At 45.0% G+C, this 27,053-nt stretch overlaps 1 protein-coding gene across 1 annotated transcript in view; it reads left to right on the top strand.

The window, feature by feature from the left end:
• The window catches only part of LOC125920717 (astrotactin-2), a 243,710-nt gene that overhangs the window by 183,716 nt on the left and 32,941 nt on the right, over window positions 1-27,053 (top strand). The window contains exon 7 of the mRNA XM_049627838.1: window positions 5,388-5,529. Within this exon, the coding sequence (XP_049483795.1) occupies window positions 5,388-5,529 (142 nt within the window). The remainder of the gene's footprint in view (window positions 1-5,387; window positions 5,530-27,053) is intronic.

The following is a 27,053-nucleotide window of genomic DNA, read 5'->3' as shown; positions in this document are numbered from 1 at the left end:
TGAAAAAATGCATCTTGTCATGACAAGGCTCTGAATGAATTTCTACATTGGCCCAACTAAAGGAATGGTGGGAAATGCAGAGCCCTGCTTCTCCTTGGCACCACAGCAAGAAGCATCCTCAGGTTAGAGAGAGACCAGGCCCGAAGCTGCCTCCAAATCCCCCTGGCGTTTCCTGAAAAGAGCGTGGAGGCTGGAGCGGGGACCTTTCTCCCCACCTGGGCTAAATAACTCACTACTCCCGCCCCTTCCATTTTGGAATTTCTTTGCTGCTTTTTCTCCCCCCACACCCCCCCCAGCCTGTTTTCAATTTGCTCTTGTGGCCGGCTTTGACTGTGACCTCAACTCAATCAGAAGTGAGGGGGTGAGGGGAGAAGGGGAGAGAGGGGGGAAACGAGGAGGCAGGGGATTTGAGGGAGTGATAAAAGGAGAAGGGATTGAGGCAGGGGGTGGGGCCTTTCGAAAAATTACTGTGCTTTGTTGGGTTGGTTCTGAATCTCCGGCAGAATTTGTGATTGACCTCCGCTGTGGATCGTAATGAGAGCAAGGCTCGAGTCTGAGTGGATGAAGCAGTGTGTGGGGGTCTGGCCCAAGCCCACTCGGGTTACAGCCCCAGAAGAGCCATAATGGGGAACAGGCACATTCCTGTACAGCGACTCCCAACTCCCTATCTGTTTTCAAGGAAAGAAAAACAGAGAAAGAATGTTAGACTCTTGGACAGGCATGGGCTAGGCGGTGGCAACAGCAGCCCCATCTAGGAGGGTTCTGCCACACAGCCATAACATACCAGAGAGGAGGGGACAGGGGTAGCCTAACCTGGGCAGAGTTGCCTAGTGGAAGGCACATGGAGCTCAGAAGCAAATAGGTTTGATCCTCGACTCTGCCCCAGAGTGGCTGTGAAGCCTTGAATTTGGGGTTGGGGGTGGGGTGCAACATTCCTGAACCTCTGTATTTCTTCTACCAGAGAATGTGGCAGGGTTTTAGGATTCAAACATTTTAAGCAGTAAAACTTATAAGCCAATATTTTTAGAACAGTTTTTTGTCCCCAACTTAAATAAAACGTGACCATCAGTATATAAAATAGATCAAACTGGTGTTGATCTGGCTTGAAGTTGGTGTGGGCACAGAGGAGACAGACTTCAGCCCCCACCATGTCTGCCTCTCCTTCTCCACCCTGGAGTTCTGCATGTCCTGATGGGCAAGCCGCTGCTAGAATATAGCACGTGTTGGAAACCTCTTGAACTACTTCTGTCTCTCCTAGGCTTTTTATCTTTCTCAGGGAGTCCAAGTTTAAGAAGATGGCAGGGTGGAACTCTGTGTCTAGCACGGTGCCTGGCACAAAGTAAATCTAGCTCACGTTCATGTTGAAGGTAGTTGGTCAGAAATTCAGAGCAAGGTCTTCAGGTCTCAGCAGGTTTATCTCAGAGGCTAATAGGAATCACCACACAGGCTGTAAGGGCCAAGAGATGAAATGTTTGTTCCAAGCGGACCTCCCACTTTGCGTATGGCTATGGACATGATACTTTCCTTCTCTAAGCCTCAATTGTCACCTGGAAAAGGACAGGATAAAAGATTGGACCAAAAAAAAAAAAAAGTTCTAAGGGCCCTTATCTCTCTCCTCTGATATGATGACAGTGTTAATGAAAACGATAATTAACACAATAGTTAACATACCTTTGAACCCTTATTGTATGTCAGACACGGTGCTAATTGATTTGTAAGCAATAGATGCAATATTTTATGATATTCACAACATTGTACCTTAGATACTATGATTCTATCTGTTTTACATATGAGGAGATAGATGGAGGGAATCAAAGAACCTGCCTGAGGCAAGCCATAAGTGGGGGTGAACCAGGATTTAACCTTAAGCAGTGTAAATTCAGAGCCCAGCCTCTTAACCACTGCCCTGTAGTATTGTTCATTCGATTGCCAGACTTTCCATTGCCAGATGAGGTATTGTGGAACCCCAGTGCATGTGTTGACCTGCACTGATTTGCATTTGTACACAGAGAAGATCTTCCTTAAGACCCCTTCCAACAGGTGAGGAAGTGAAGGATCCCCTCATTCACCTGTCTCCATCGAAGTTACATTTAAACTTTCTGGAAGACAGTGCCAAGAAAAGCGATCTTACAACTTACTCTGTTGGTCTGTTCTTGTCTTTCAGAACCCTTCCTCTTGTTACACTACAAACTGTAGGTCAGGAACTATTTCTTTCATTGTTTCATTCCCCAAGCTAAGAGAGTGACACGCTTCAATTGCAAACTGAACAGAATTGAAAACCTCACTTTCGAACACTGTTGTTTTTAAACTTTCTCTAGGAGGCAGCATAGTATAAAAGAAAAAGTATGGCTTCCCAGTTAGGAGGATACAGGTTCAAATCTCAGCTCTGTCCCTCCTGAAATTTGTGAGCTTAATCCCAGCTTTACAACAGAGATGCTAACATTTAACTCCTTAGGATTGGATACTGTGATGATTAAATAAAACAAAGAAGAGTTGGCACTGTGTCACTTCCTTTCCTTTTGACACTTTCCATGCAAAGGTCATCATGTCTATGCAGTCCCGAATACAACTGGGTGCTGTATGTCCTTATACTGTCCTCCATATGACTAGTTATGTGTTCCAGGCTATCCAGTTTCTTCCTTCGAACTAAATCTTAAACCTTAGAGCTGTGTGCCTGTCTTACTGACCTGTCAGGCATGTTATAAAGCTTTTATCCAGGGTCCAATTGTTCTGAAATGCATTGAAACATCTGGAAAGCTATGCCCATTTGTGAATGAATGTCAGCCATATTTTGGCTTGAAGACCGTTAATACTGGCCACAGAAATCCTGAATTCCCTCATGAGGGGCCAACTCTTTCAATGGCTATCTAGAAACAAATTGAGAAGCAGACAGACATGGATCCAAGCTCAGAGAAAACAAATGTAAGTTGCCAAACTTAAAATCCTAAGAAACCACGAGAGACAAAGCCCTTACTCCAGTGAGTAATTCTATGTTTTTCCCCCTTTTCTTCATTTTTCACCCTATATGTTGCTCTGCTTTGGTAGCTGTTGGAAGAGAGACATTGTCTGTTTATGATTTTACTGTGGAAGAAGCTGACATAAGAGGCCTGTGAAAGAAACAGAGGATGCCAACATCCTTGATGAATAAAGCTTTCATTTACCTTTTCGGTTTCCAACTGCTGGTTCTAGACGGCTGCCGGTCTAAGAATCTCTTCTTAGATTTTTTCATTCTGGACTCCAAACTCAGTAACAGTTACTGATCCCGTATTACAGAAGGGAAAACTGAGACTTTCAGAGGTTAGGAGACTTGCAATAAATGGTGGAAGTAGAATTCAGTCCCAAGCCTGTCTGACAATAGCAGGTGAACTTGCATGTTGCTGACATCAGCCTGGTTCACATGCTTCCCTCTGGCACCTACGTATCAAGTCTATGAACTGTAGATGTCTTTGTAAAAAAGTAGAAAACAAAGAACACTACAATCAGATCTGCTCTATCGGACCCTACGGACAAGTATGTTATCGAACGGTTGTTTACCTGAAATCCTAGGGCTTTCCAGACAGTTCAAGTCAGACAAGTGTTATATCATTCACCTGTGAGTGAAGAATGAAACTTTTCTTTGAAACACCAGCAGACTGTGATCTATATATTTGGCTTTACCAGTTCCGTGATAGAGAAGAGCTCTGTGGCCTCCTTGGGTCACAGCCTTCTCAGGCACTTGGCCAATATTATTACTGTTCCATGTTGGTTCCAATATATTTGATTGTCCTTAACATCAAGTGGAGAGGATTTAGTCGAATGGACTTCTTCCTCTTGTCGTTATTAAGAATAAATGAGAAGAGAGTGTGAGGCATTCCATATTAGACAAGAAGGAGAAGGAATGAATGGTAAGGACGCTTCAAATCATTCCATACTGTGTGGTATAAAATAATCCACGTGTTTGTTTTGCTCCTAAATCATCCCATTTTAGAATTGGAAGGGAACTTAAGAGGCCATTTAGCCTGGTTCATTTATTTTATCTATTTTTAAGTAATTTTTTATTGATTTTTTTCTTTGTTACAAAAGTAATACATGTCCATTATCGATGATTTAAAAAAAAAAAACAGAGATAAGCAAAAATAAGAGAGAAAAATACCCATGATCTCACTTTCCAGACAAAGCCACTATTGTACATTTTTTTTGTAATTTCTTCCTTCTCTTTTTAAATAGATAAACATGTAAAACTTCCACCAAAAATTAGATTATTCTGTAATAGTGTAACCTGTCTTTTAATATCTTTTCATATAACTTCATATGCTTCCACAATCTTGTTTTTAATGGCTATAAAATGTTCCATTGCATCACTGAACTATAAATGATACTGCTATTTCTATATCATTGAACATTTAGTTGTTTCTAAATTCATCCTGGTTTAAATGGTACTGTAACGTTTATCCATATATCTTAATCTTTGTGCACATCTATGTTTTTATTTTCCTTTTTCAAAAGCTCTAATAGTGATCCTACCACTTTCACTCTACAGAAGACAAAACTAAAGCACAGAGATGGGAATTTGGTTGGCCAAAGCCATCCAGCAAATTCTTAACAGAGCTAAAAGTAGAACCTGAGATTTTAAATGTCCAGTTATTCCTTTTAGTTAGGTCTATTTCTACTAAACTTCAGCTGCTTCCTAAAATCCAGTGTCTAGATTGATTTTTAGAAATCATGGAGTTCGAGGCTCCTGTTCTTCCACTGTCCCTTCCTGTCCCATGGCCATCACTTATTAGGCATGGAACTTTTTCCCCCTTAGTTGGACCAGGTCTCTGTCCATCTCAACATAACACTTCACGAATCCAGAACCAACATAACACTTCCTGAATCCATGAGCCACTTCATGAATCCAGAATCCAGAACCAGGATACTTCATGACTCCACTTCATGCATAAGAGTGACCATGTAACAGGAAACCTATCTTACATCCTTGGTCCAACTCCTTTGTTACACCAGCAAGGAGAATGCAGTTCCCGGAAGGAAGGTCTTGCTCAAGTAGTTAAGAGGAAGTTAATGGCAGCAATAAGACCAGAATAGTTAGTCTGGACAGAAAGCACGATGCACCTTTTGCCTTTTCGTATATTTTTATTGCACAATAATTTACCTCATTTGAGCCTTCCTACAATTTTATAAAGGCAGATATTAGTATGCCCACTTTACAGTTGGGAAAATTCAGGCATAAATTTAAACAAAGAGACATTAAGGCTAGATACTATTCTGTCATTCATATGCTATGCTTGCGTTGTCCACTAATCCTCCTGATAATGGTATCCAGACATTTCTTGGGTTCAGACAGCAGCAAGGATGTCTGCTCACCAAGGCCTGAGCTGGGGAGCTCATCTTTCTTTGTCTCCCTCCAGGAGAATTCCTGAGTTTTGCCGATGACTTACTCTCTGGCCTGGGCACATCTTGTGTAGCAGCTGGTCGAAGCCATGGAGAGGTCCCTGAAGTCAGTATCTACTCCGTCATCTTCAAGTGTCTGGAGCCCGACGGTCTCTACAAGTAAGATGTGCTGGGTGCGTGGGGGATGTGAAACAAGATGATTTCAAGTCTGGGAGGCAAGGCATGAATAATCTGTCCAGGCAGCCAAACGTTTTATAGACAGCCTGTATGTGCACCTTCAGATGCTAAGGTTTGGAAGTATCCATTGGAGAAGTGTGGCCACAATAGGCCACAGAATCACACAGGGTTAGTGCTGGAGGGCCCAGGGAGGCCAGGAACACAAAAGCATTTCTTCTAGTGATGAATAATCTGCAGCCCAGAGAGGAAAAGTGGTGAGTTAGCAAGGAGGGCTGGGATAGGAGTCCCTGCCTGGTGTTCTTTTCTCAATTCCATGATATCCCCTCTGAAAAAATACTTAGATTTGTATATCTGAAGTATGTATACATGCAGCATATATATATGACATATATATATAGGTATGTAGATATATATATATATATATATATTTGTTGTTAGTTTTATTAGATTCAGCTTCCCCCTCCTTAGAAATAGTGCCATTATCACTCCTTCACAAAATATATTAGAGTTACTGCATCCAAACTTCTAGTGATACAAAAGGAAGTCATTCTGAGGCTCATCTGTTAATCTTAGAAAAGGGGCTCGTTTTTCTTTTGTTCTCCCCTCAGTGAGCATTTGCCACATTGAGATGCATCCATCAAAAGCTATAATACAGAGTTCTAGAGACAAGCTTTCTTCATGTACCCTAGTTACAAAACTATAGGGCACCTCCCTTAGCCTAGAAAGCTGAAGTTATTAACAAGGAGGGCATTATCCACAAATTATTGAACTCAGTTATGTTTTTCTTTTATTTACTCAGTGATCCATGCATTTATCCATCCTTTACCCAATCATTAACCCATCCCTCCTTCCATCCATTTCTCCCCCCCTTCTTCCCTTTCTGCATCCATCTATCTCATTCATCCATATATCTGTTCTTCCTCTCTTATACTCCACCATTCATTCACTTATTTATTCATCACTTCTTTCATTCATTCCATTTTTATGTATTCATTCATTCACTCATAACTCATTTACTTATTCAGCAGACATTTTCTGAAGAGTTCCTATGACTTGGTACTGAGCTAAGAAATGCAGGTATGAATGTGACTATGACAAGGGTTCTATTCTCAAATAACTTAGAACTTAATGATGGTATGAAAGGCCACAGACCGTGAATTCCGATCTGGCTTTGACATTTTTAGTTATGTCATCCTTTACCTCTATAAGCCTCAGTACAACAGTAATAATAAAATCTATTTTGCAGAGGCACATGAGAATTAAACAAAAAACACCCCAGCACAGTATGTATGTGCTCAGTAAGTATTAACCCCTTCACAATGTGAATCTCTTTCACCTCCAAACCATATCCCATCCCCACTTCCTCTGGAAGGCCATGACTTTTCTAAAGACCATGGCATACTTTAGAATATCCAACATATTCAGGCTCATTGGTAACATCCAACACATTCATGCACCAAATTCAGGAATATCCCTATAAGCTAGAGATTGGGCCTCTGACCCTGGCTCTGCCACTGACTATCTTGTAGATGTTGGGATCCAAGTTTTACTTTGTACAGAATAGCAGAATCAACTGGGGACAGTGAGAGCTCTGGAAATGGAATCCCCAAAATACAATAGGCTATCAAATCTCTTCTGCTGGGACATCTTGGCAAACCTGCCAGAGGAAGTAGCATTTGCCTCAAGCCTTAACTGCTGACCTGGGATCCAGATCTTGAGAGCATGACTCCACTGCCTCTTAATCAACAAGTGCTGACACCAACCTCTGGGTGTCCAGGACCACCACATCTATTAAATGTATGACTAGATTAAGAGCTCTGAGGCCTTTTCCAACTCTGAAAACTGTGATTATGTGAAGAAAGTAACATTTTTGAAAGATTTCATGATGACTGGCTTCTGGTCCCTTTGTCCCTCATTAAGCACATAGACTGGAGGCAGACAGATCTGGGTTCACATCTCTCCCCTGCACTTACCAGCTGTGTGACACCTAGTGAGCCTGTCAACCTTCTGAGCTTCCATGTCCTCCTCTGTGAAAATGTAGATAATAACAATGTCTGATGCACTGGGACCTGAAGTGGATTTGATAAGCTAGTGCACAAAAGCTCTCCACTTGGTGATGAGTTCCCAGTAAGAGTGTAAGAAGTGTTAGCTGTTATCACTGTTGTTCTTGTTGTCCTTGTTGGGCTAATGGTTAATTTTAATCCCCTCCCTGTCCATTCACCAACTACTGGGACAACATCTAGCAGAGAGGGCCAGAGCCCTGGAAGGTGGTTCCTATCCAGTGAGAAACAAGTAGTAACCCTGTCTCTGGGTGACATTGTAGAGTCCGGGCATTAGGCAGTCTGGAATCCTACAGGCCTGTTATGTAGAGAGCAATGAAATGTCTTATGGAACCCCAAAAGCAATTAACCCTGAAAGCTGACAAATCAGTCGAATCCTTTCAAGATGATGGTGGTTTTCCCTCACTTCTTCTTTTCCTTACTGCACCCCCATGACCCCCTTGCCATGTCGTTAAGTGGGACCACCCTTTCTTCTTCTGTCCTGGAAATGTATTTGTCATGAGTTTGTCATTCCTAACTCTGAACACTTCTTTCTTTTATTTTCAAAACTGATTTTATTAAATGGCTGTGGAATCTGGGCTGCTTCGACAAGGATCCCAGGGTGTGGTTTGGACCCATCTCTCATCCTATTGGTGACTCTCCTTCCATGAAGTCTGACCAACACGGTCGTGAGTTTTAAAATAGTTCCATTGTCAGTTCTTGGGGCTTCTTTTCTGCTTGCTCATTCCTTACCAAAATCAGTTTTCTTACTCTTGGGTCCAAAAGGCTGTGTATGGAAGTAGGAAGAGCATGGGCTTTGGGGACAGACTAGACTGGGTGCAAATCCTGATTCCGCCCTCTACTCATGACCTGCCCTGGGGAAAGTCATTTCTCACTGCTCGATGCAACAGTGTCTTCCTCTGGAAATAGGGAGCTGGTAATTGTTCTCATATCACGGGGTTAAAAGGAAGAGCAGTAAGTGACAAACTCCACAGACAGGGGTTGACCAGAATGCCTTGCATATAGTTACTGCTTTGTTCTTCTTGACTCCATCACTTGGTATCTGTGTCTCTTCCAAGGACAACCAAGGGAGAGCCATTTCCTATGGAGCAGGTTGAGGTGCTACTGGCCCAGGATCCTTTGGGAATGAAATAGAATGAAAAGAGAGCATGAGCCCACACCCCTGTGTTTTAATTAAGCACAGGGCACCAAATCCCCCATCCACCCCACCAGAGATATAATAGGATTCAGGTGGAGAGGGCCAGTCTCTCAGGCAGGAAGTCTGCATTCACATCTCACTACCACCACTTCCATCTCTGGGACCTTGGGCTAAACGTTCATGTCCCCTTCTTGTTCTGCAGTTCTGGCACCTTCAAAGTGAAGGTGTGTTAGATCCACCCCAGCTTGAGAGTTCAGAGAATGCATACTTTTGCCACAAGATTTCTTCTCATTCTTTCTCTCCCTTCTTCTCCTCCTGGGCTCCTGTCCTTCCTGCTTTTCTGCCTCTCTCACTTGTTTTTACCCCACTATGCCTCCTTGTGTCTCTGTTCATCTCTCCTGCCTTTCATTCATTCTCTGTGTAAGTCTATTCTTCATAGCTTGCTGTCTGTGTCTATCTGCCATTCTCCCAGTCATTCTGACTTTGCCTTTCTCTTTGTTATTCTCTTCTGTTGTTGTGTGTGTACCTCAGTTTCTCTGTCCTGTTTCTTATTTGAGTGTGGGTTCCTCTCTCTTTGTCTCTCTCTCTCTCTCTCTCTCTCTTCATCTCTCTCTCTCTCTCTCCGTCTCTCTCATTCTCTCTCTCTCTCTCTCTCTCTCTCTCTCTCTCTCTCTCTCTCTGAATCTCTACTCCCTTTCTTCACTCCACCAAGGAAGGCAAATTACTTTTGCAGCCCCTTTATCCATGTAGTTTTACAAAGCACCACTGGGTTGAGACCAATTGGGGGAGGGAAAGTCAAGGCTGATTTTCTGTCCTAAGCTCACCCTGGTGTAACAAAACAGAAACCTCAGCATTTGGGCCCTGTCTAAATTGAATTTCCTTGTTTGTTTCATTTGTTTTGCTTTTGAATGAAAACAAACAAAGAGAAGCAGAGGAGAGGGTCTCCAGAAGGTCTGACAGTGTGGCCAACTCCTGCACCCTTGGGTTGTTGGAACTGGAGAGTGACCCTGAGAAGGAATCTCCACTCACAGTGGATGGGTCAGGCTGGGCTAGGCATCCATGGTCTTCCCTGCCCTTGCCTGGCTAGAGGCCTAGATACCCTTCTTGTCACCACTCCTCAATTTCCTATTACCCAAGGTAATTAGCCTCTGTCTTGTCTTGGCTGCTTTGCCTTTCTCAAACCATGGATGACTGCCAAAGGGTCCTGAGCAAACATGCAGTGGCAGCCAGGCCCAATTCCCGGGGAGGGGGGCTCATTCCCACACATTCAGAGGCTTGCCCCAGGCCCGTCCTTCACCTCCCTGGCCTCAGCTCTCTGAAAAGAATGCCAAGGGAGCCTGGGTACTACAACCACATGCCAACATCCATGGTGGGGCCAGAGGCTTGGGGGAGGAGAGGGGTTCCTTCTTAGCAGGGATGGGTGGAGTTGGAGGAGAGGAGTAAAAGGAAAACTAGGGCTCTAGAGAAGGGAAAGCATTGTGAAGAAAAAGCCTGAGGTCAGGAGTCAGACAGCAGTTCCCACACTCACTCCCAGTGGGACCCAGAGCCAGTTCTTCCGCCTCTGCCTTGATGTTCTCATCTGTGAAATGGAAAGGTTAAACTCTGTGGTATGAGAATTGCGCACCTCTGAGGTGGGGATTAAGACTGCACCAAAGTCCTGATTCTCAGTGCCTCTGGTACTTCCTGGATAATAGCAGTAGCGGGGAGAGTAATAGTTGACTGAGCACTCCCTGTGTGCCAGGAACCATGCTAAGGATGATGTTGGGTGTGCTATCTCGTTTAATCCTTGCCATAATCCTGTGGATCTGGTATCACCATCATCATCGTCATCACCTCCTGTTTCATTGGTGGGAAAACTGGAGCTTAAAGGGGTAAACATTTTGCCCAAAATTACATGAAAGGAGAAAGAGAGCTGACATTTGTACCCAGGCTGCCTCTAACACGCACCCTCCTCTGCCCTCGCCCCACGTGCTATCCCTGTCCTTGTGCATCACACAAATGGACCTGTCAGAATATGAGTGCAAGAGGGCTTTCGCACTAACGGCAGCCCTGTTTGTCATGGAAAGCACGCTGGGGATGGACCCAGCCTGCGGCCTGCAGACCCCCAGGGAAGGTGCTTCACACTCATCTTTCTCATCCGTGAAATGGAGCTGATTGATCCAGAAAGTGGAGATAATTAGTTCTACCTCCCCATGTGGTCACAAAGATTAAAATGAGTGGTAGATGAGGAAGCGCTTTGAATTTTTCACAAGGTCATCATGTGCTCATGTCAGGCTTCCTTGATGACTCCGTCGCCAGAGGTCAGCAGCGGGGAAGGCGGTAGAGACGTCGCGAATCCACTTGCCCCTTCCCACCCACCACCTCACATACACAGTTTAAAATTAGGCCTTAAAATTAGATCAGACAGAAGGAAGTCTTCGCCTCCACTCCAACCCCTCCCCTCAGGTGGGTAGGTGGCCTTGGGCAAATCTCTTAACCTCCCTGAGTTACAATTTTTCACCTGTAAAATGGAATCACGATAGGACCCTTTTCATAGGATCGTGAGGATTCGATGGACTGAAACACGTAAAGAGCACAAGACTGTGTCTAGCTCACTGTCCATGCTTGACTGGAGGTGGAGGAGCCTGGCCGTTACTCTCTGGGGTAGCAGTCTTCACCCAAGCAATCCGGCCTGGGGTTTCCACTTTGACACCTTCCTGTTCACGGCATTCCAGTGGGAGAGCAAAGTAAGTCTTTTTCTCGGACACTGGCCCTTTACTCGTCATCCCCACGCACTCCTGCTAGGATGTAGCGCTTTTTTCCTTCCTCAAGGCCTCTGCTTCTTCCCTTTCCCCAGGATGGACTTCTCCGGGATTTGCCCGTCACTGTTCCCATGATGGCTCCTTGTTCTCCTTCACGTGTTGAATTACGTGTCACTTCGTCTCCCGAAAAAGGCCTTCCTTGACCACATTATCTGCAGTAAATCCTGCCTGCCACACATAGAGACACACAAAGCCATGCTACTCACTAAAGCTGTAATGACTTGGTATCTGGTCGCTTGTTTGTTGTCTGTCTTTTCTCACCTGTCAGCTGCATAGAGCAGCATCTGTGTCTGCCTTTTTATCCCATACCCCTGGTACCTAGAACAGTGACTGACACAAGTAAAGAATCCAGTAAATAGTTGTTGAACGATTTGAAGAAATTTCCAAGTCAGTGCCTCAATCTGGAGACACTGAGTTTTCCCCTTCACGCATTCACAACCTCTAACTCCCTTTCGTACCAAATATTTAGATGACCCCCACCATGTGCCAGGCTGCGGTCTAGTACCAAATCTCCGTATCTCTATATCTACCTGGAGATTTGTCTGTCTGCCTGGCTACCTACCTACCTACCTACCTACCTTATCTAATTTAATCCTCAAACCTACTCTCTAAGGCCATTACTGTTCTTCTTATCCAACAGATTAGCCTGCTAAGGCACAGAGAGTTTAGACAATGTGACCAAAACCTCAAAGCTTGTAAGAGGAGAAATCAAGCTTTGAACTCAGCTAATTTATTTCCAGAGCCTGAACTCAAAATACCACATTGGTTGGCAAGAAGAATGATACAGTGTAGAGATTGTAAGGGTCAGGGGGTAGAATATGTTTAGAGGGGTCTTTTGTGCAAAGAGCCACGTGGGCCCAGATGAGTTGGAAACAGTATGGAAAACAGATTTTTCAGTCTTGACACCAAGAGATACCTGTCCACTACCACTCAATTCCATACTTCCTCCTGCAGTCCTGGCCCTGCCATGCCAACGACTGAGCTCAGAGTCAGTACGAGGACCTCTGCTTCTCCTAGCAACGTACTCCCAATGCCATTTTTGCAACACCCAGGATCTCCAGCTCTCATGTGCTGAGTTGTTTCTCAGTGTCTCCAGATTGCCATGTGTTTCTGCAAACAAGTCCACGCTTTTTGGCCCAGAGATGCTATTCCAAAAGCCCAGGGGGACTGGAGCCTTGGATGGAGCATTTCTGGGCCCCCTTCGCCCCCAGATACCACCTCTGCCCGGGCACAGCCTGGGCAATACATCAGAAAAGCAGCCAAGGCCACCGCCATGGATACTATAATTATATATTAGATGAAATCCCAAAGTTCCCCTTTATTTACATTCCTACCCTACCCTCTTCATTTCCTCTCTTCATGCCAAGAATCAGCACAGACTTTACTGGAAACAGCATGAAAGTCATCAGGAGCCCTCTAAGGCTGGCTTCCAAAAGTGCTTGCCCAGATGATGGGAGGCGAGAGACCTGAGGGTCATCTTGCTTCTGGCTCGAAGCAGCTGGGGCCGTGGCAAGGATTTTCCCCTCTGGAGGCCTCCGGTTCTTCACTTATAGGAGAGGGATTGAATGAGGCCGACCCAAAGGACCAGTTCATGAATTTGCAGGGTGTGCACCTCAAGAGAGAACGGAGGAGAGGAGAGGGACTCAAGCCCCTGTTGATTGGAGAGGGGAGAGTTCGAGTCCAGGCGGAAGAGCTTCATTCAGCTTCAGGCCCCATACTTCTCCCACCTTTCAGTTTCAGTGAACCCATCTGTTTAGTGGGCCTCTGGACCCAAGTCCCCAACGTGACAGGGCCCAACTTCTGAGGGGACTTTCAGCATTTGGGAGAAAAGAGATAGGCACCGAAGAAGCCTTCCATGCTGACCAGGGCCCTGGGCCACAGCCTCTGGACCAGTGTGAATGGAGGCTGAGGCCCAGGGTTGATCCAGGAAACACCAGGGAAAGAAGCCAAGACAGGCCTTGCCCCACTCCATACTGACTTTTTCTTCCCAGTGTGAAACTTCCTCAGCCCTTTGTTCTTCTCTTCAGTCTCCTTCTCTCCCTCCCCCCACCACTTCCCTTCTCCTTTTCTTTCTCTTTCTCTGCCTTTTCTCCCACTTTTCCTCCCTCCTCCCTTCCCTTCCTCTCTCCTCCCTTCCCTTCCCTTCCCTTCCCTTCCCTTCCTCTCCTCTTTCCTCCCTTCCCTTCCCCTTTCCTCCTTTCCCTTCCTCTTTCCTCCCTTCCCTTCCTCTCTCCTTCCCTCCTTCCCTTCCCCCTTTCCTTCCTTCCTCCTGCCATTTACCTTCTCCCTCTTTTTCTCTGCCTTTTCTCCCCCTTCCCTCTCCTTCCTCCCTCCCACTTCCCTTCTCCCTCTCCCTGCCTTTTCTCCCTCTTTCTTCCCCCTCCCTCCCTTTCCTTTCTTCCATCTCCCTCCCTCCCTCCTTCTCTCCATGTCCCCTCCCTCTTTTCAAACATCTCTTCTTTCCTTTCCCCTTTGTCCATTTCTTTATTGCTTGACTCTTGTTTTCCCTCCCTTTTTTTCCCCTCTCACTTTCTTCTTCTCTCTCTGTCTTGGCATCACTCTGACTTCCCATCTATTATTTTTGTCTGTGTGTCCTTCTCTTTTTGCCGTCTCTGTATATGCATGTCTTGTCTCTTTCTTCTTTACTTACCACTTCTCAGTCTCTGTCCCAATCCCAAGATCTCTATTCTTTCATCCTTCTGTGCATTCCGCACGGCACCCACCCTAAGTACAAGGGCCTGGGTCTACTGTGTGACTCTGGAGCAAACAGCCAAGTTGTGGCCAAGGGTCCCAGAGCTAACCAGGGGCCGGGGGCTTCCAATGCCCCCAAACCTGAATGGAATGTGAACTCTCCCAGGTTGTGGCACCTTGTCCAGTTGGTTGGGAGACAGGGTTGTGGGTAGGGAGAGAGATAGCCTTGTGACTCAAGACTCAATTCCCTCTAGCATCAGGTCATGCTGACCTCTCCAAAGTGCACAGTTGGGGCCCCAGAGAGGGGAAGAGCTGTCCTCAGCCAGAAGCATATACAGCCATGTGTCTCAAGGCAAGAGAGACTCGTAGAGGAAAAATAAAGCTGTTTTTCAGCTGACAGACAGTGAGGCTCCTAAAACCTGCTGGGGACTCTCAGGCAGGCTGTTTCTTTCCTCAGACTGCATCAAGATTTCATCCAAGAATGGGACACTGGCCAGATTCTGGAGGGACAGGGCACAGGCTGCTCTTGTGAACTCATGGATGGTGGATGGGTGGGGGCTGAGGCCATGCTGGAAAGCTAGGCCTTGAATGCTGGGCAGAGAAGCTGGACTTTATCCAGCAGGCAATGGGGAGCAAAGAAAATCTTGAGGAGGGGCTGGTTATATTTAAACCTGTGTTTTGTGGGGACTACTCTGAGCATGGTGTGGAAGGAGCTGGGTTGACTTGATTATTAGGGAAGCCATTTGGCATAGGTAAAGGCGAAGGGTGGGGTCCTCATACATTTGGGGATCCAGTGAGTGGTGCCCTGAGAAGGGCATATGCTGGGTCGGAGTGGAGCAATATGGCCTCAGCTCAGTTCTGGGAACATCCAAGGATAGCTTTTCTTATCCTTACTAACTGACTGCAGTGCAAAGTGCTCTGGAAAAGGACATATTTGTGGGGCATCTACAGTGAGCCTCCCTAAGCTGGGTACATGGGATGCAGAACTAAGCAAGCCAAGCAAGGTCTCTGCTCTCACAGAGCTCACAGTTATGGTGGGGAAGCAGAAGAGACCAGACAGGTCCGTGGTGCTTCGCTTCGTGTTCTGATGGGAAAGCCCAGGGGCTGTGAGAACTCTGGGGAAGGGCCACAAACCCAGCCAGGTCTACTGCAGGCCCCCTTTGCAAATCAACTGCAAAATCTTCCTGAGGAAATAATTGGAGGGGTTGTACTGCATTGAATAGTGATGACACCCCCCACCCCGCACCAAAGTCCATATCTACCCCAAACCTCAGATTATGCCCTTATTTGGGAAATAAAATCTTTGTAAATGTAATGAGTTAAGGATCAAGATGAGATTACACCGGATTAGATTGGTCCCTAAATCCAGTGTAGTTACTGGTATCTACTACGTGGAAAGACAGGCAGAGGTTGGAGTTTTGCTAGGTCACTATCAGAAAACATTCTGATGCTGGCCATCAGTGGGGTGGTAATCTCAGAGGACAGTGAAAGCCCTATGTGCAGGGTAGCAGGGGGCTAAGGGAGACAGGGTGAACTCTCAGCTGGGCTTTATAAGGAGGAACTTGCAAGTGACGTCAATGGGTCAACAATGGCCAGATGGTTATGATAGGGAACAGTGGGGACCATGGTAAACTATAAATGGAGTAGAGAATACTCAGCTCCAGCTGATTATTACTATGTGAGAGTATAGACCCAGTGTTGAAAAATATTCCAAGCCATAAATCTAGGGGTTTAAGTGAAATCTCTTAATTAGTACTTGCTGGCAACCAATTTAAAATTGTCACATAGACCAATTTTGTAAGTTACAATTAGCCTGCAGGTTAATTCAGAATTACTAATCTAGGTCAGCTCTTCCAGTGTATACATGTGGAAGCTGAGGCCCTGAGAGATGACCCCTAGGCTTCTCATTCAGAGCAGAGCAAGGATTAACATATAGTGGTCCCAACACCTGATGCAGTGTTCTTTCCAATGAGTCTCGACCCCGACCTTCTACCTTAGGGTTGCCTTGTTGCAGGGGAAGCACAGAGACAGCTCAACATGGTGAGAGATTCCTGGGATGGGGTCACAAGCCACTCCGGGTTCTGTGCCCAGCTTTGCTGCCCATCCACGAGAGACCATAGGCAAAGAGCTTCCTCTTTCTGAACTTCAGTTTCTTTCTTGTTACAATGAAGGGATTGAATGGAGAAGTCCCTTCCTTCTCTGATTTCTAAGGCTCGAAGAACTCCTAGAGGTAGGAATGGGCTCAGGCTAGAGGCCAGGCTTCCTAACTTGTCCCTGCTCCTGTTATCTTGGCTGTGGGTCCATCACTTCGTGCTAAGTGGCCACCTGCCCCCTCGCTCCCACCTCCATCTATGGAGGCTGTTGCTGTGAGCAGTCTTGAGGGTCATCGCTGAAAAGGTATTAGCAGACCACAGGGGATCATCATGAATGATGCATGGAAATTCAGAAGCAAGACAGAATCCAGATTCTTGACATTTTCCTTTCTATTCTGTTCTCCTTTCCCTCAAGGACAGACTCTCCCATTTACCAACAACCCCGTGATGCTTTCACACTTGAAATACAGCATAATAGAGCTTGAGGCCTCGGAAATCATTGACCTGAACCTTCTCTCTTTATGGGAGAAACTGAAGTTCAGGGAAGGCACGAACCTGCACTCTGTCACTTAGAGAATCAGTGTCAGAGCTGGGCTGGATGAGGGCTCTTAACTCCCATACAGACCATACAGGCCACCTGCTGCTTTCTTGTCCTGGATCCAAGCACATGTGTACCCCGATCATATTGGGTGTATGAGAGGCTAGGGGCATGGGGTTTGGAGTCAGATTGCCCTAGGGTGAGTTCAAATATCAGACAGTTTCTGGCTGTACAAGATACTTATTTTTCCTGGCTCTCAATTTCCACATCTGCAAGGTGAGAGTGTTTCTACTTCCTACATTAGTTTCATGGTAAAGCAAGTATAGAATGGTTAATACATGCCAAGCTCCCAGCCGTAGATGTTAAGCACACAAGACATACCAAGCACATACCAAGTACACACAAGACGTTTCTTTAGTAGGTCTTCCTCAAGGATGACCATAAAGGGGACCCATGATCAGCCAATTGTCCTGCCCACTGTGAAGTTGCTCACATTTTTCTGTTCTCTCTGAGCCACTTCCAGGAGCCCTTTGGACATATGATGTGACAAAATTGGGGATCATTTTCATCAAATATCTGACATAACAAGAGATGCCTTCCCTTTTTCTTTTTTTCTTCTACTGTTCCTTGAACCCATCCCAAATACTGTTCTCATGATGATCGGGAACTAAGATTGTCAGTGATCCAAGAGTAGAACATGTTTTAGAAACCGTGCTTTAGGACTCTGTGAGTCCCTAACATATGGCCTAACATTTGGTAGGTACTCAATTCAGCCAACACCAAAGGTCAGTAATAGGTACTACAGGTTGAATGGCTGGAGTCCATCCTTCATATAAACATCTATGGCTATTAGCCAGTATCATAGCAGTCACATGGCCCCTGCCTCCTAGTCACTGTCTTCATCAACCAGTTATCAAGTTCTGACTACCTGCCACACTAACTCTTCGATCCTTCACAATATGGCACCCTCTGAGGCAGGTACTATAGTATCCTTGTTTTATATATAAGAAAACTAACACTGAAAGGCTGAGTGTCTTGTTCAAGGTCACCTAGTTGGTAAATGGCAGAGTCATGAGTCTAATACAAGATGCCTGGCTCCAGAGTCTACACTTGTATGTTCTTATGCATTCCTCTTATAGGCAGTAGAGTGACTAAAATTGGAACTCTTATGGCTCAGATTGAAAGAGCTGTGTCCAGTGTTGGAGACAAATTTGTAAGCAGATAATTACTCTGGGGTGGAGGGTGATTTACCCTTACTAAAGGCAAGAAAATTCGGAGGAGGCTGTGATCTCTAACAGGCAGTGTACCTCAGGGGAGGCACATTTGAGTTGAGTCTGAAAGAATGGATAGCATTGGCCATTTAGAATTAGGAAAGTTAAGGCATCTGAGGCAGAGGGAATAGCCAAAATAAAGACAAGAAGGGGGAAATTGAAGGGACACATAAGGGAAGAGCAGAAGATTCAGGATGGCTGAGATTTATACTGTATGAGGTTGGAGGGCCAGAACTTGTAAGGCCTCGTAATGCAGATGAAGGAACCAATGATTGGTTCTGAGCAGCAGTGAGAAGGCCACATTTGGGCTTTAGAATGATCTCTATGGAGTGTGGGTTAGATTCGGGAGACTTAGAGAGCTGTTATAGGAGTCCTGGTAAGAGGTGAGGAATCCGGAGTTAGAATTGTGGCAGAAAGAGATGAGAGGAAGAAGTGGATAAAGAGAGGCATAGGATGTGGGCTTGTTGTACTCACAGTGTTCTTTGGGAATCTATCAAAGAACAGCCAACAAGCCAGCCTCGTTGAGAAGATATAGCACGGAATTCAGAACTTTAAAATCTAGGTTTAAATCTTGACTCTACCCTTTCATAGTCCGGTAACCTTTGAAAAAACTATGTCTAGCTTTTGAGACCAAGCCTCTTTCTGCATCCAGAAAATGGGAGTAATAAATTCTACTTCAAAACGTATCTGTCAAATTAAAAAAAAAAATTATTCTATATGTCAATTCTTGGCACCTGAGAGACATTTATATTAATTTCCTCTCATCCTTTCCTTTTGCTTCAGTCTTATTGCAGTAAGCATTCATATTCATTGTCCCTCTCCCTCCACCCCCTAACTGCCCAACTTCCCTCTCTGGGTCCCTCTTTCCCCAGGATGCCAGAAATGAAATAACATTCTTTTCATGTTTGTTCTAAAGCTCCTGGCAGCTTTCCCGCAGACCCCTGGCTGGGTCAGGACTCATTTGCATTAGCATGTGTGAGGCCAGCGTGAAGGGGAGGGAGAGGCCCTGTTTTCAGGGAGTTTCATCAGGCACCCCTGCCAGAAAAAGGAGAAGTTACTATTTCTTTCTGGGAAACACAGATTCAAACAAGCAAGGAAGGCCAGGGGGCTGTCTGACTTGTGCAGAGGGCGGTGCTTGGGTTAGCTCCCTGCCTGACTCCCAGGACTGTATCTAGCCCTCTCATCCTTATCACAGGCCTGCCCCCAGAACTCTCTCCTGGGAGAGACATGTGTGTCATAGCTTAAGACATAGATAGATATTTATTAACCATACCTATGGCCTGTGACGGAGAGGAGAGAACGCACACAGGCAAGGAAGACACTCAGAAGCTACAGAATAAACAAACAGCAATTTTGCTGGCTTCTAGATGGATATTAAATCAACCAAAGCATCTTAAAAAAAAAAAAACACAGAGGTAATCCCTGGAGTTTTTTATTTGTTTGTTTTTGCTTTAAGTCTGTGAATTTTTAAATAATACACTGGCTTAGAATTATACTTTTTTCCAGGAATCCCAGTAACCTTGTCCAAATCCAGCTAACCAATGCAGGCCAAAGGGAGTCCCCTAGAGGTGTCTTAGGAGTGCATTGGCACCATAAAATGTGCTGACCCTAGAGGCAAGGATTATACCATTTACAGCTAGGCAAACTGAGTTCCTGATATTTTATTGGACAACCTCCCATCATTTCCCACTATCCTTTTTCATTTCCTAGCGTGGATATGTCTTCTTCAGGCAAGACCTTTGGCTCTTCCTTTCTAGTAGTATCCATGTTCATACTTCAGAGGAAGAAACAAAGAAGAATCAATGATACTGATGGCTGTGAAAGAGTGCTGTTGATATGCCAGATGCTGTTCTAAATGCTTTATATAAATTACCTGGACCAGTCCTCTCAATAACTCAGTGAGGACAGAATTTTATGATCCCCATTTTATACATGAGATAACCAAAGGCCAGAGAAGTTAAGAAATTTGCCTAAAGTCATGCACTAGTCAGTAACAGAGCCAGGATTTAAATTCATACTGGCTGGTTCCAGAGCCCAAGCTTCTCATCAGTAACGAGTGCTGCCTCTGCCAGATCGTGCACTCTTTACCCCTTACAGGGCTTTGGCACATCTACATCTCTTATTTGTTCTTCAGTTCTCAGCCTCAGCCTCAGTGTTGCTCCCTCAGAATGGCATCCCCCAACCCGTAATCTGAATTGCGCCTCCTTACCCCTTTCCTTTACTGCAATTATTAAACTTTGAAATGACACATTTATGTGTGTGATCATGTCTGTCCCCTATTAGACTTGACAGTCTGTGAGAGTAAAGCTGGTGTTTGTTTTGTTTATTTCTGTACACTCAACTGCACACATGCAGAAAGCATTCAATGAATATTCATTGGAGAAATCAATGCATGTAGTATCGCATTTAATCATAGCTATATGAGGCACACACTTTTCTCCCTTATTTTAGACATAAAGAAATAAAGGCTTGCAAAGGTTCAGTAAATTGGGCATGCCACTAAGTCACTAAGGGGGTATATGCCAGAACTAGTGTTAGAAAACAGGTCTTTTCTGATCTCAGAGCCCACGCTCTGAGCCTGTACACTGTATTCCTTCCTGTGCAGCCCTATAAGGGACACACACAGAAATGAGGGCACAGTGTCTGCCCTGGATAGCTTCCTATTCTGCTGGGAGAAGCCAGATGTGTATACAAACTGCCACACCACAGGGCAATTAAAATTGGTGAACTGGTTCTACAATATCACACTGATTATGAGCTATGGAAAAAGGTAGGGAGAAAGAGGACGTTTTGGACAGCCAGAACATTACTTTCTGTACTTATCCAGTGCGCACTTAGCCTTTAAGGGTGTGTTCAAATGTAGCATCTTCCCTATTAGCACTGGTGTTCATTCATTTTACAGTCTCTGCATCTCTGTAGGGACCTGTACTATATTCTAGGGACCAGAGATGAACAGCACATTGTCCCTGCTGCCGTGGAGCTCATGATAAAATGTGGCCCGTGATAAGAGAGCTCAGAGGAGGCGATGCCTCTCAGTCCACTGCAAGCTGGCCAGGAAGGGTGACATTTCATTTCAGTTGAGCTTTAAAGGATAAATAGGATCAGGCAGATGAAGACAGAGAAGGGGAAAGGTTTTCCATGGAGAGGGAGTCATATGTACAAAGTTATTGAAGAGCAAGTGACTCTCTTGCTAGGCCAAGAAGTGTGGACTTTATCTTAAGGGGTAAAGGAGTCATTAAAGGTTTTAAGCCAGATGCTCAATAGACATTGTTAATTTGCACTTTAGAAAGATCTGTCTGGCTGATATACTGACAATAGATTGGAAGTTGGAGGGAACTGTAGGAAGCAATAAGGAAGCTGTTCCCACGACCTCAATGAGAGACAGTGAGGTCTAGTGGTAGCCAGAATTGGAAGAAAGAAGGTGGTTGAAATCTACCGTGTCAGATGAGCAGGACATTGGAGGGCGAGGGATGAGCCAGAAACAGCTCAGGAGCATGTACAAATTTATCCTGCATGATGCTTATTGGTAAGAACTCTACTTCAATCCCTTGCCTCTTAGGCTGGCCCAAGGTAGAGCAGTACTGTCGACAACCAGAAAATATTTCCCAAGTACCTACTGTGGGCTATACCTATCCTCTGGAAGATTTAAAAAAAAAAAAAAAAGTGAGCTTATGTGAGTTGGCAAAAGTTCCCATTATTCCCTTTCTAATTTTTAAGAGTACTTGGCTCTCATCTGTTTCTGAAACAGCAGGAGATCCTTTATGGGTGCCACAACCATGTGGGGGCTGATGGGGTTGAAGGAAGATGAGATACAGTTTCTTTCTCCCAGAGAGCTCGCATACCAGTGGCGTGCTCAGCAAATAAAGGATAGATGAGGACAGTGTCACTTATGGCTTCATGTCCTAGGTACTAAGACTCTGAGGGAGAAGCAATTGGCCCCGTGAAAACAGGTATGGGTCTCTCCCAGAGCCCAGAGAGAGAGCTGGCCAAGGTCACGTGACCAAGCCGTGCTAGGGATTTTGTTTGCTGGTCGCTAAGCTGAGCTGGAGAGCCAAGCAGAAGAGCAGTCCCGCTTCTGGGATGAGTCCACCACAGTCCTATTAATTAATCTCCTCCCCACCATCTTGGGCAACTCGAAATGCACCAGATACTATTTTAAGTGTGTGACTAAACATTAACTTGTTTTAACTTCACAATAACTTTCTAAAGGATATTTCAGAAGGACATAGGAGAATCTGGACTCATGAGTGCAAGTAACAGAAACTCAAATCAAAATTGCTTGTGGAAAAAATGGAATTTATTTGCTTGTGCAACCGGGAAATTCAACAAACGTGCTGGCTTCAGCCCCAGCGGAATCTAGGAGTTCAGATAATAGGATATGGACTTTGTGTCTCTGTCTCAAGTTTGTCGTGTGTTTGGCTGCTTTTTGAGTTGGGTTTTCCTCATGACCCTGGCAGCTAGAGTCTTTGATGGTCCTTTAGACCTATGATCTTAGAAAGAGATCCCTATCAATCCCCAGGAAATGAATCTGGTTGTTTTGCTTGGGTTATCTCACCATTTCTGTGGTGGGAGTCAGGGACATGAAATGGACAGTCCCACTCAAATCACAGTAGAGGTGGAAAATTGTTGCTAAGTGTACACAGGCACCATGCTTCCAGAAAAAGGAGTAAGAAAGGCTAGGTAAAGGAAACAACCGAAACTGAAAACAAAACAAAACCGGAAAACCCTGCTGTCCTCAGAGTTCTATTATCTCCTTTACAGAGTTGAGAAAATAGAGGTCCGTAGAGGTGGAGCACAGAACAGGGCCCATATACAGGTCTTTCTAATACTAACACCCTGGATCCTTAACCACTGGCATTGCACTGCCTTCCCTCATAGTCTGCGTTCCATCTGAGGAAGGTGGGAAGGTGAAAAAACCCACTCAGGTGCAGCATCCCAACTCACAAAGATGAACTAGACAATAAAGGTCACAGAGAGAATGGGCTGGTATGAATGTGAAGCCGGGTGCTATAGAGAGCTACCTAGGAGTCCCAGCCTTGTATCTAGTCTTTAGGGAACATTTACTGGACCAGTGATATCAAGTTTCATTGTTGGAGAGCAGCGTGATGGGAAGGTGGGTAGACTAGCAGAGACGCTGAGCTCAGAAGTGTCTTGGTGCCGTGTCTGTCCTTGGATCAACCCAGACCCTGTAGAGATTTTTCTGCAAGAGGGAGCAGTTGTGTCTTCAGTGTCAAGGTGAATATAGCACAAGGAGCCCTCAACCAGAAGTTGAATTAAGGGCCAGCTCTATCACTCTGCCACTATGTGTCTGTCCTTGATTAAAGAGCTCCCTCCCCACCCTCCCTGCAGACATCAAATTCTCTGAATGTAAAATGTGGGCAATAAAGCCTGCTTTGTCTTGCTTTCAAGGTTATTTGCGTAATAAGCTTTGCAAAGTGTAAATTGATAGGTGTCAGGGATGTGTTCATTTGTTTGCTTTAATCACGAAACTGAAAATAAAATGCAGAAAGTATGGAGCCAGTACAATAAGCCATAAGCCACCGTGTGCCCACCGTGCAGGATTAATACCTGCCAGGGCTGTGTCACATTTGCTTCAGAGTACTTTCTTTTATCCTGAAAGAAATTAAAATTAAAGATCCACTTGAAGATGACTGTCTCTTTGTCATCAGTCTGGTCCAAAGAGCAGAGTGAGTTTATGTTTGTTTATTTATTTGCTCACTTCTCTCCTTTTTAATTTCCAGTGGCATCTCTCATTTCATACACTAGCCAACCGAAAATCCAGCTGGTTGCAGCTGACACAGTTTTTGTTATTTATTATTTATTAATAATATTAACTTAATTTCCATAATAGCCATATTTTTAAAACCAAGGCGCAGAGAGTCTCATTAGGTCTTATCTCTCCTGGGAACCCTTTTTCCCCCTTTTTATGTCAATACCTATAAGAAAAGAAATAAATACTTTAATAATGTATTCTTCTAATCTCGTGCTTACGCAAAGTCTTACGTCTCTGAGAGCTTGTCCAGCCATGGCGAGGTCTTATCAGGGCCGGATGCCCCAACTGTGCCCAGCCAGCCCGTTGCCCTTATTCTGGTAGCTCAAGGTTTCTAAGGCCGATGTGTCCAGTCGACCAAAGAGGCTTATCTTCATGGGCAAAGGGAGCCGGATGGTGGCTGGGGTTCTGAGATACGAGACAAAGGCTATGTGAGGTTGCCCAAGTTCACAGCAGTGATCAGACCCGCTGGTGAGAACAAAGAGGGACACGGTGGTGGGGAGGACGCAGCCCTGGTGGTGGGGGCAGTCAGTCCTGGGTTTGAATGCAGACCTGTTCTCTGCCATATAATGGGCACTTAGCCTTCCAGAGGAACGACACCGCTCTGAGCCTGTTACTATAGTGGGTGAGGGAGAGGCACCTTCTTTGCAGAACCCCTTTCTTGGGAAAACCAGGATCAGTCATGTAGTACCCACAGTGCGTGACATACAGTTATCAGACATAATGGCTGCCGCAAAGAAGCGGGGAGTTGGGCCATATGAGCGAGCAGAGAATGGGTCAGTGTGGCCCAGAGAGCAAGCATCAACGGAGTGAGAGGAGGAAAAAAATAAAATCAAAACAGAGTAAAAACTGCCCAGTATAAAGGCTGCCTGGGGACCCACCAGGCCGGTCCTGCTAAGTGGAATGGAGGCAGGGAGACACCTTTGGGGAAGGGTACCCTGCTCTCAGCCCTGTTTGTAGTTTCCCCTGTGAATCTGCTCACTGTGCTAAGTGTCAGTACAGTACCCTGCCTTGGAGACAGGGGGTCTGGGTTCAAATCTTGGATTTGCTTTGAACTCGCTATGTGACCTAGGACAAGCTGATTGCCCTCTCTGAGCCTTAGGTGAAAGGGTTGAATAAGCTACTTGACAAGACTCTGTCCTGATGCTATTTCTCAGCTGGTGAGAACACTGGGAGTTCTCTCTGGAGCTCAGGGCTGACACAGACGAGGCTTCCCTCAGGGCTTTCTGGGCAGCCGCGTCCAGCTCCTCAGTGGTTACCACCTCTGTTGGGAGTTCTACTGAGATACTGCCCATTCATGTCTAGTGTGCTTTCGTCATCCGTGACCTATTTGGCAGCCTGGCGTGGAGAACTGATCTTTCAATCATGCTGTTCGCACCACTTAACTTTGCCCTCTATTACTGCTCTGCCTTCCTGAACAGGTGAAGGTAATAGCTCTCTCCTTTCCCCTAAGGAAGAAATTTGCCAACCCCCTTACTTTTTCTCTGAACTAGTTCGACCAGTGCTTAACTTTCTATCCTGTCTTGTTCACCATTGGTTCTTGGGGACATGTTTTATCTGTTCACGTAGGATTATAAGTGCCTTTTGTTTTGTTTTGTTTTGTTTGTTTGTTTGTTTGTTTGTTTGTTTTAAGATGGCAACAGAAAGAATCCTTTGCTTTTATTCAGGAACAAAAGTACAATGTCACAAGACAGCAGGAACTCAGGACAGGAAGCATTGGTGTTTGATTAAAATATGTGCATTGGAGACAGAACTGCTATCTTCAGATCATATATAAGTGCCTTTTGGATTAAGACTGACATGTTAATTCATGATGGGCATACTGTATCCTACAAAGAATGCAGACTTGAGGTCAGGACAGCTCTGGGATTGGATCCTACTCTGGAAGTTACCACCAGGTGACTCAGGCATTTCATTTTATCTTTCTGAGACTTTGTTTCTTCATCTGTAAGCATAGATACATACAATATGATCTACTTAAGATTGTGGTAAGGAGTAAATTAGATAACATATAGTCAATGATTGGCAAAGATGATACATATGTATGAATTGTGTGTGTATGTGTGTGTGTATAGTCTAGTCAAGTAAATTGAGAGCCCCTTGATGGGCAGGGACTGTGTGCACAGGGCTTCTGGGCCACACCTGCTTTTTAGTAGCTGCAGCCAAGGCGCTTAGGTGCACATTGGTTTACAGAAATACTATAAAATGACCAAACAGCTGTTTTAATAGCTACAAAAGGACTGACTTTCCTAAGTTTTTGAGTTTGTGAAAACTATAATCCCTTTTCCTCCTTTTTCTCCACCTTTTCTTTCCCCTAGCTTTCCAATGCTGAATGTAGGAAAAAGGATCCATTCTTTTCCTAAGCAATGCACATGAGATATCTCACATTCTACTCATACTCCACACACACACACACACACACACACACACACGCACACAGGGACAGACATTTATATGTATTCATATGTACATATCCGTGTATTCAAGAAACCCTTATTAAAGGCCTACCTTATGATCTAGCTCTATTTTTTTTTATTTTTTTTAATGTTTATTTTTGAGAGTGAGAGCATGAGCAGGGAAGGGACAGAGAGAGGGAGACACAAATCCAAAGCAGGCTCCTGAGCTGTCAGCACAGAGCCTGACGCAGGGCTCGAACCTACAGACCATGAGATCAGGACCTGAGCCTCAGTTGGACGCTTAACCCACTGAGCCACCCAGGCACCCCTAAACATTATTTGGTTTTATTCTGAAAGATACATCAGGGGTTTGGGATTAAAAGTGCAATATTCAGATTCAAGTCACTAAAAATTTTTTTTTAATGTTTATTTATTTTTGAGAGACAGAGCATGAGCAGGGAAGGGACAGAGAGAGGGAGACACGAATCTGAAGCAGGGTCCGGGCTCCGAGCTGCTAGCACAGAGCCCAAAGCAGGACTCAGACCCACAGACCACAAGATCATGACCTGAGCCGAAGTTGAACGCTTAACTGACTGAGCCACCCAGGCGCTCCAGTGAGCTACCTAAACTTTTGGCACTAGGGATATATCAGTGACTGTAACAGACTCCATTCTTGTTTTTGTGAATTTTATATCCAAGCAGGAGTGACAAACTCGGTAAATATAACAAACAAGGAAATTATATATTA

Source organism: Panthera uncia, chromosome D4 (genome assembly GCF_023721935.1).
Source record: "Panthera uncia isolate 11264 chromosome D4, Puncia_PCG_1.0, whole genome shotgun sequence".
NCBI lineage: Eukaryota > Metazoa > Chordata > Mammalia > Carnivora > Felidae > Panthera > Panthera uncia.
The sequence above is the reverse complement of the archived record's forward strand: the minus strand, read 5'-3'. Positions and strand labels throughout refer to the sequence as shown.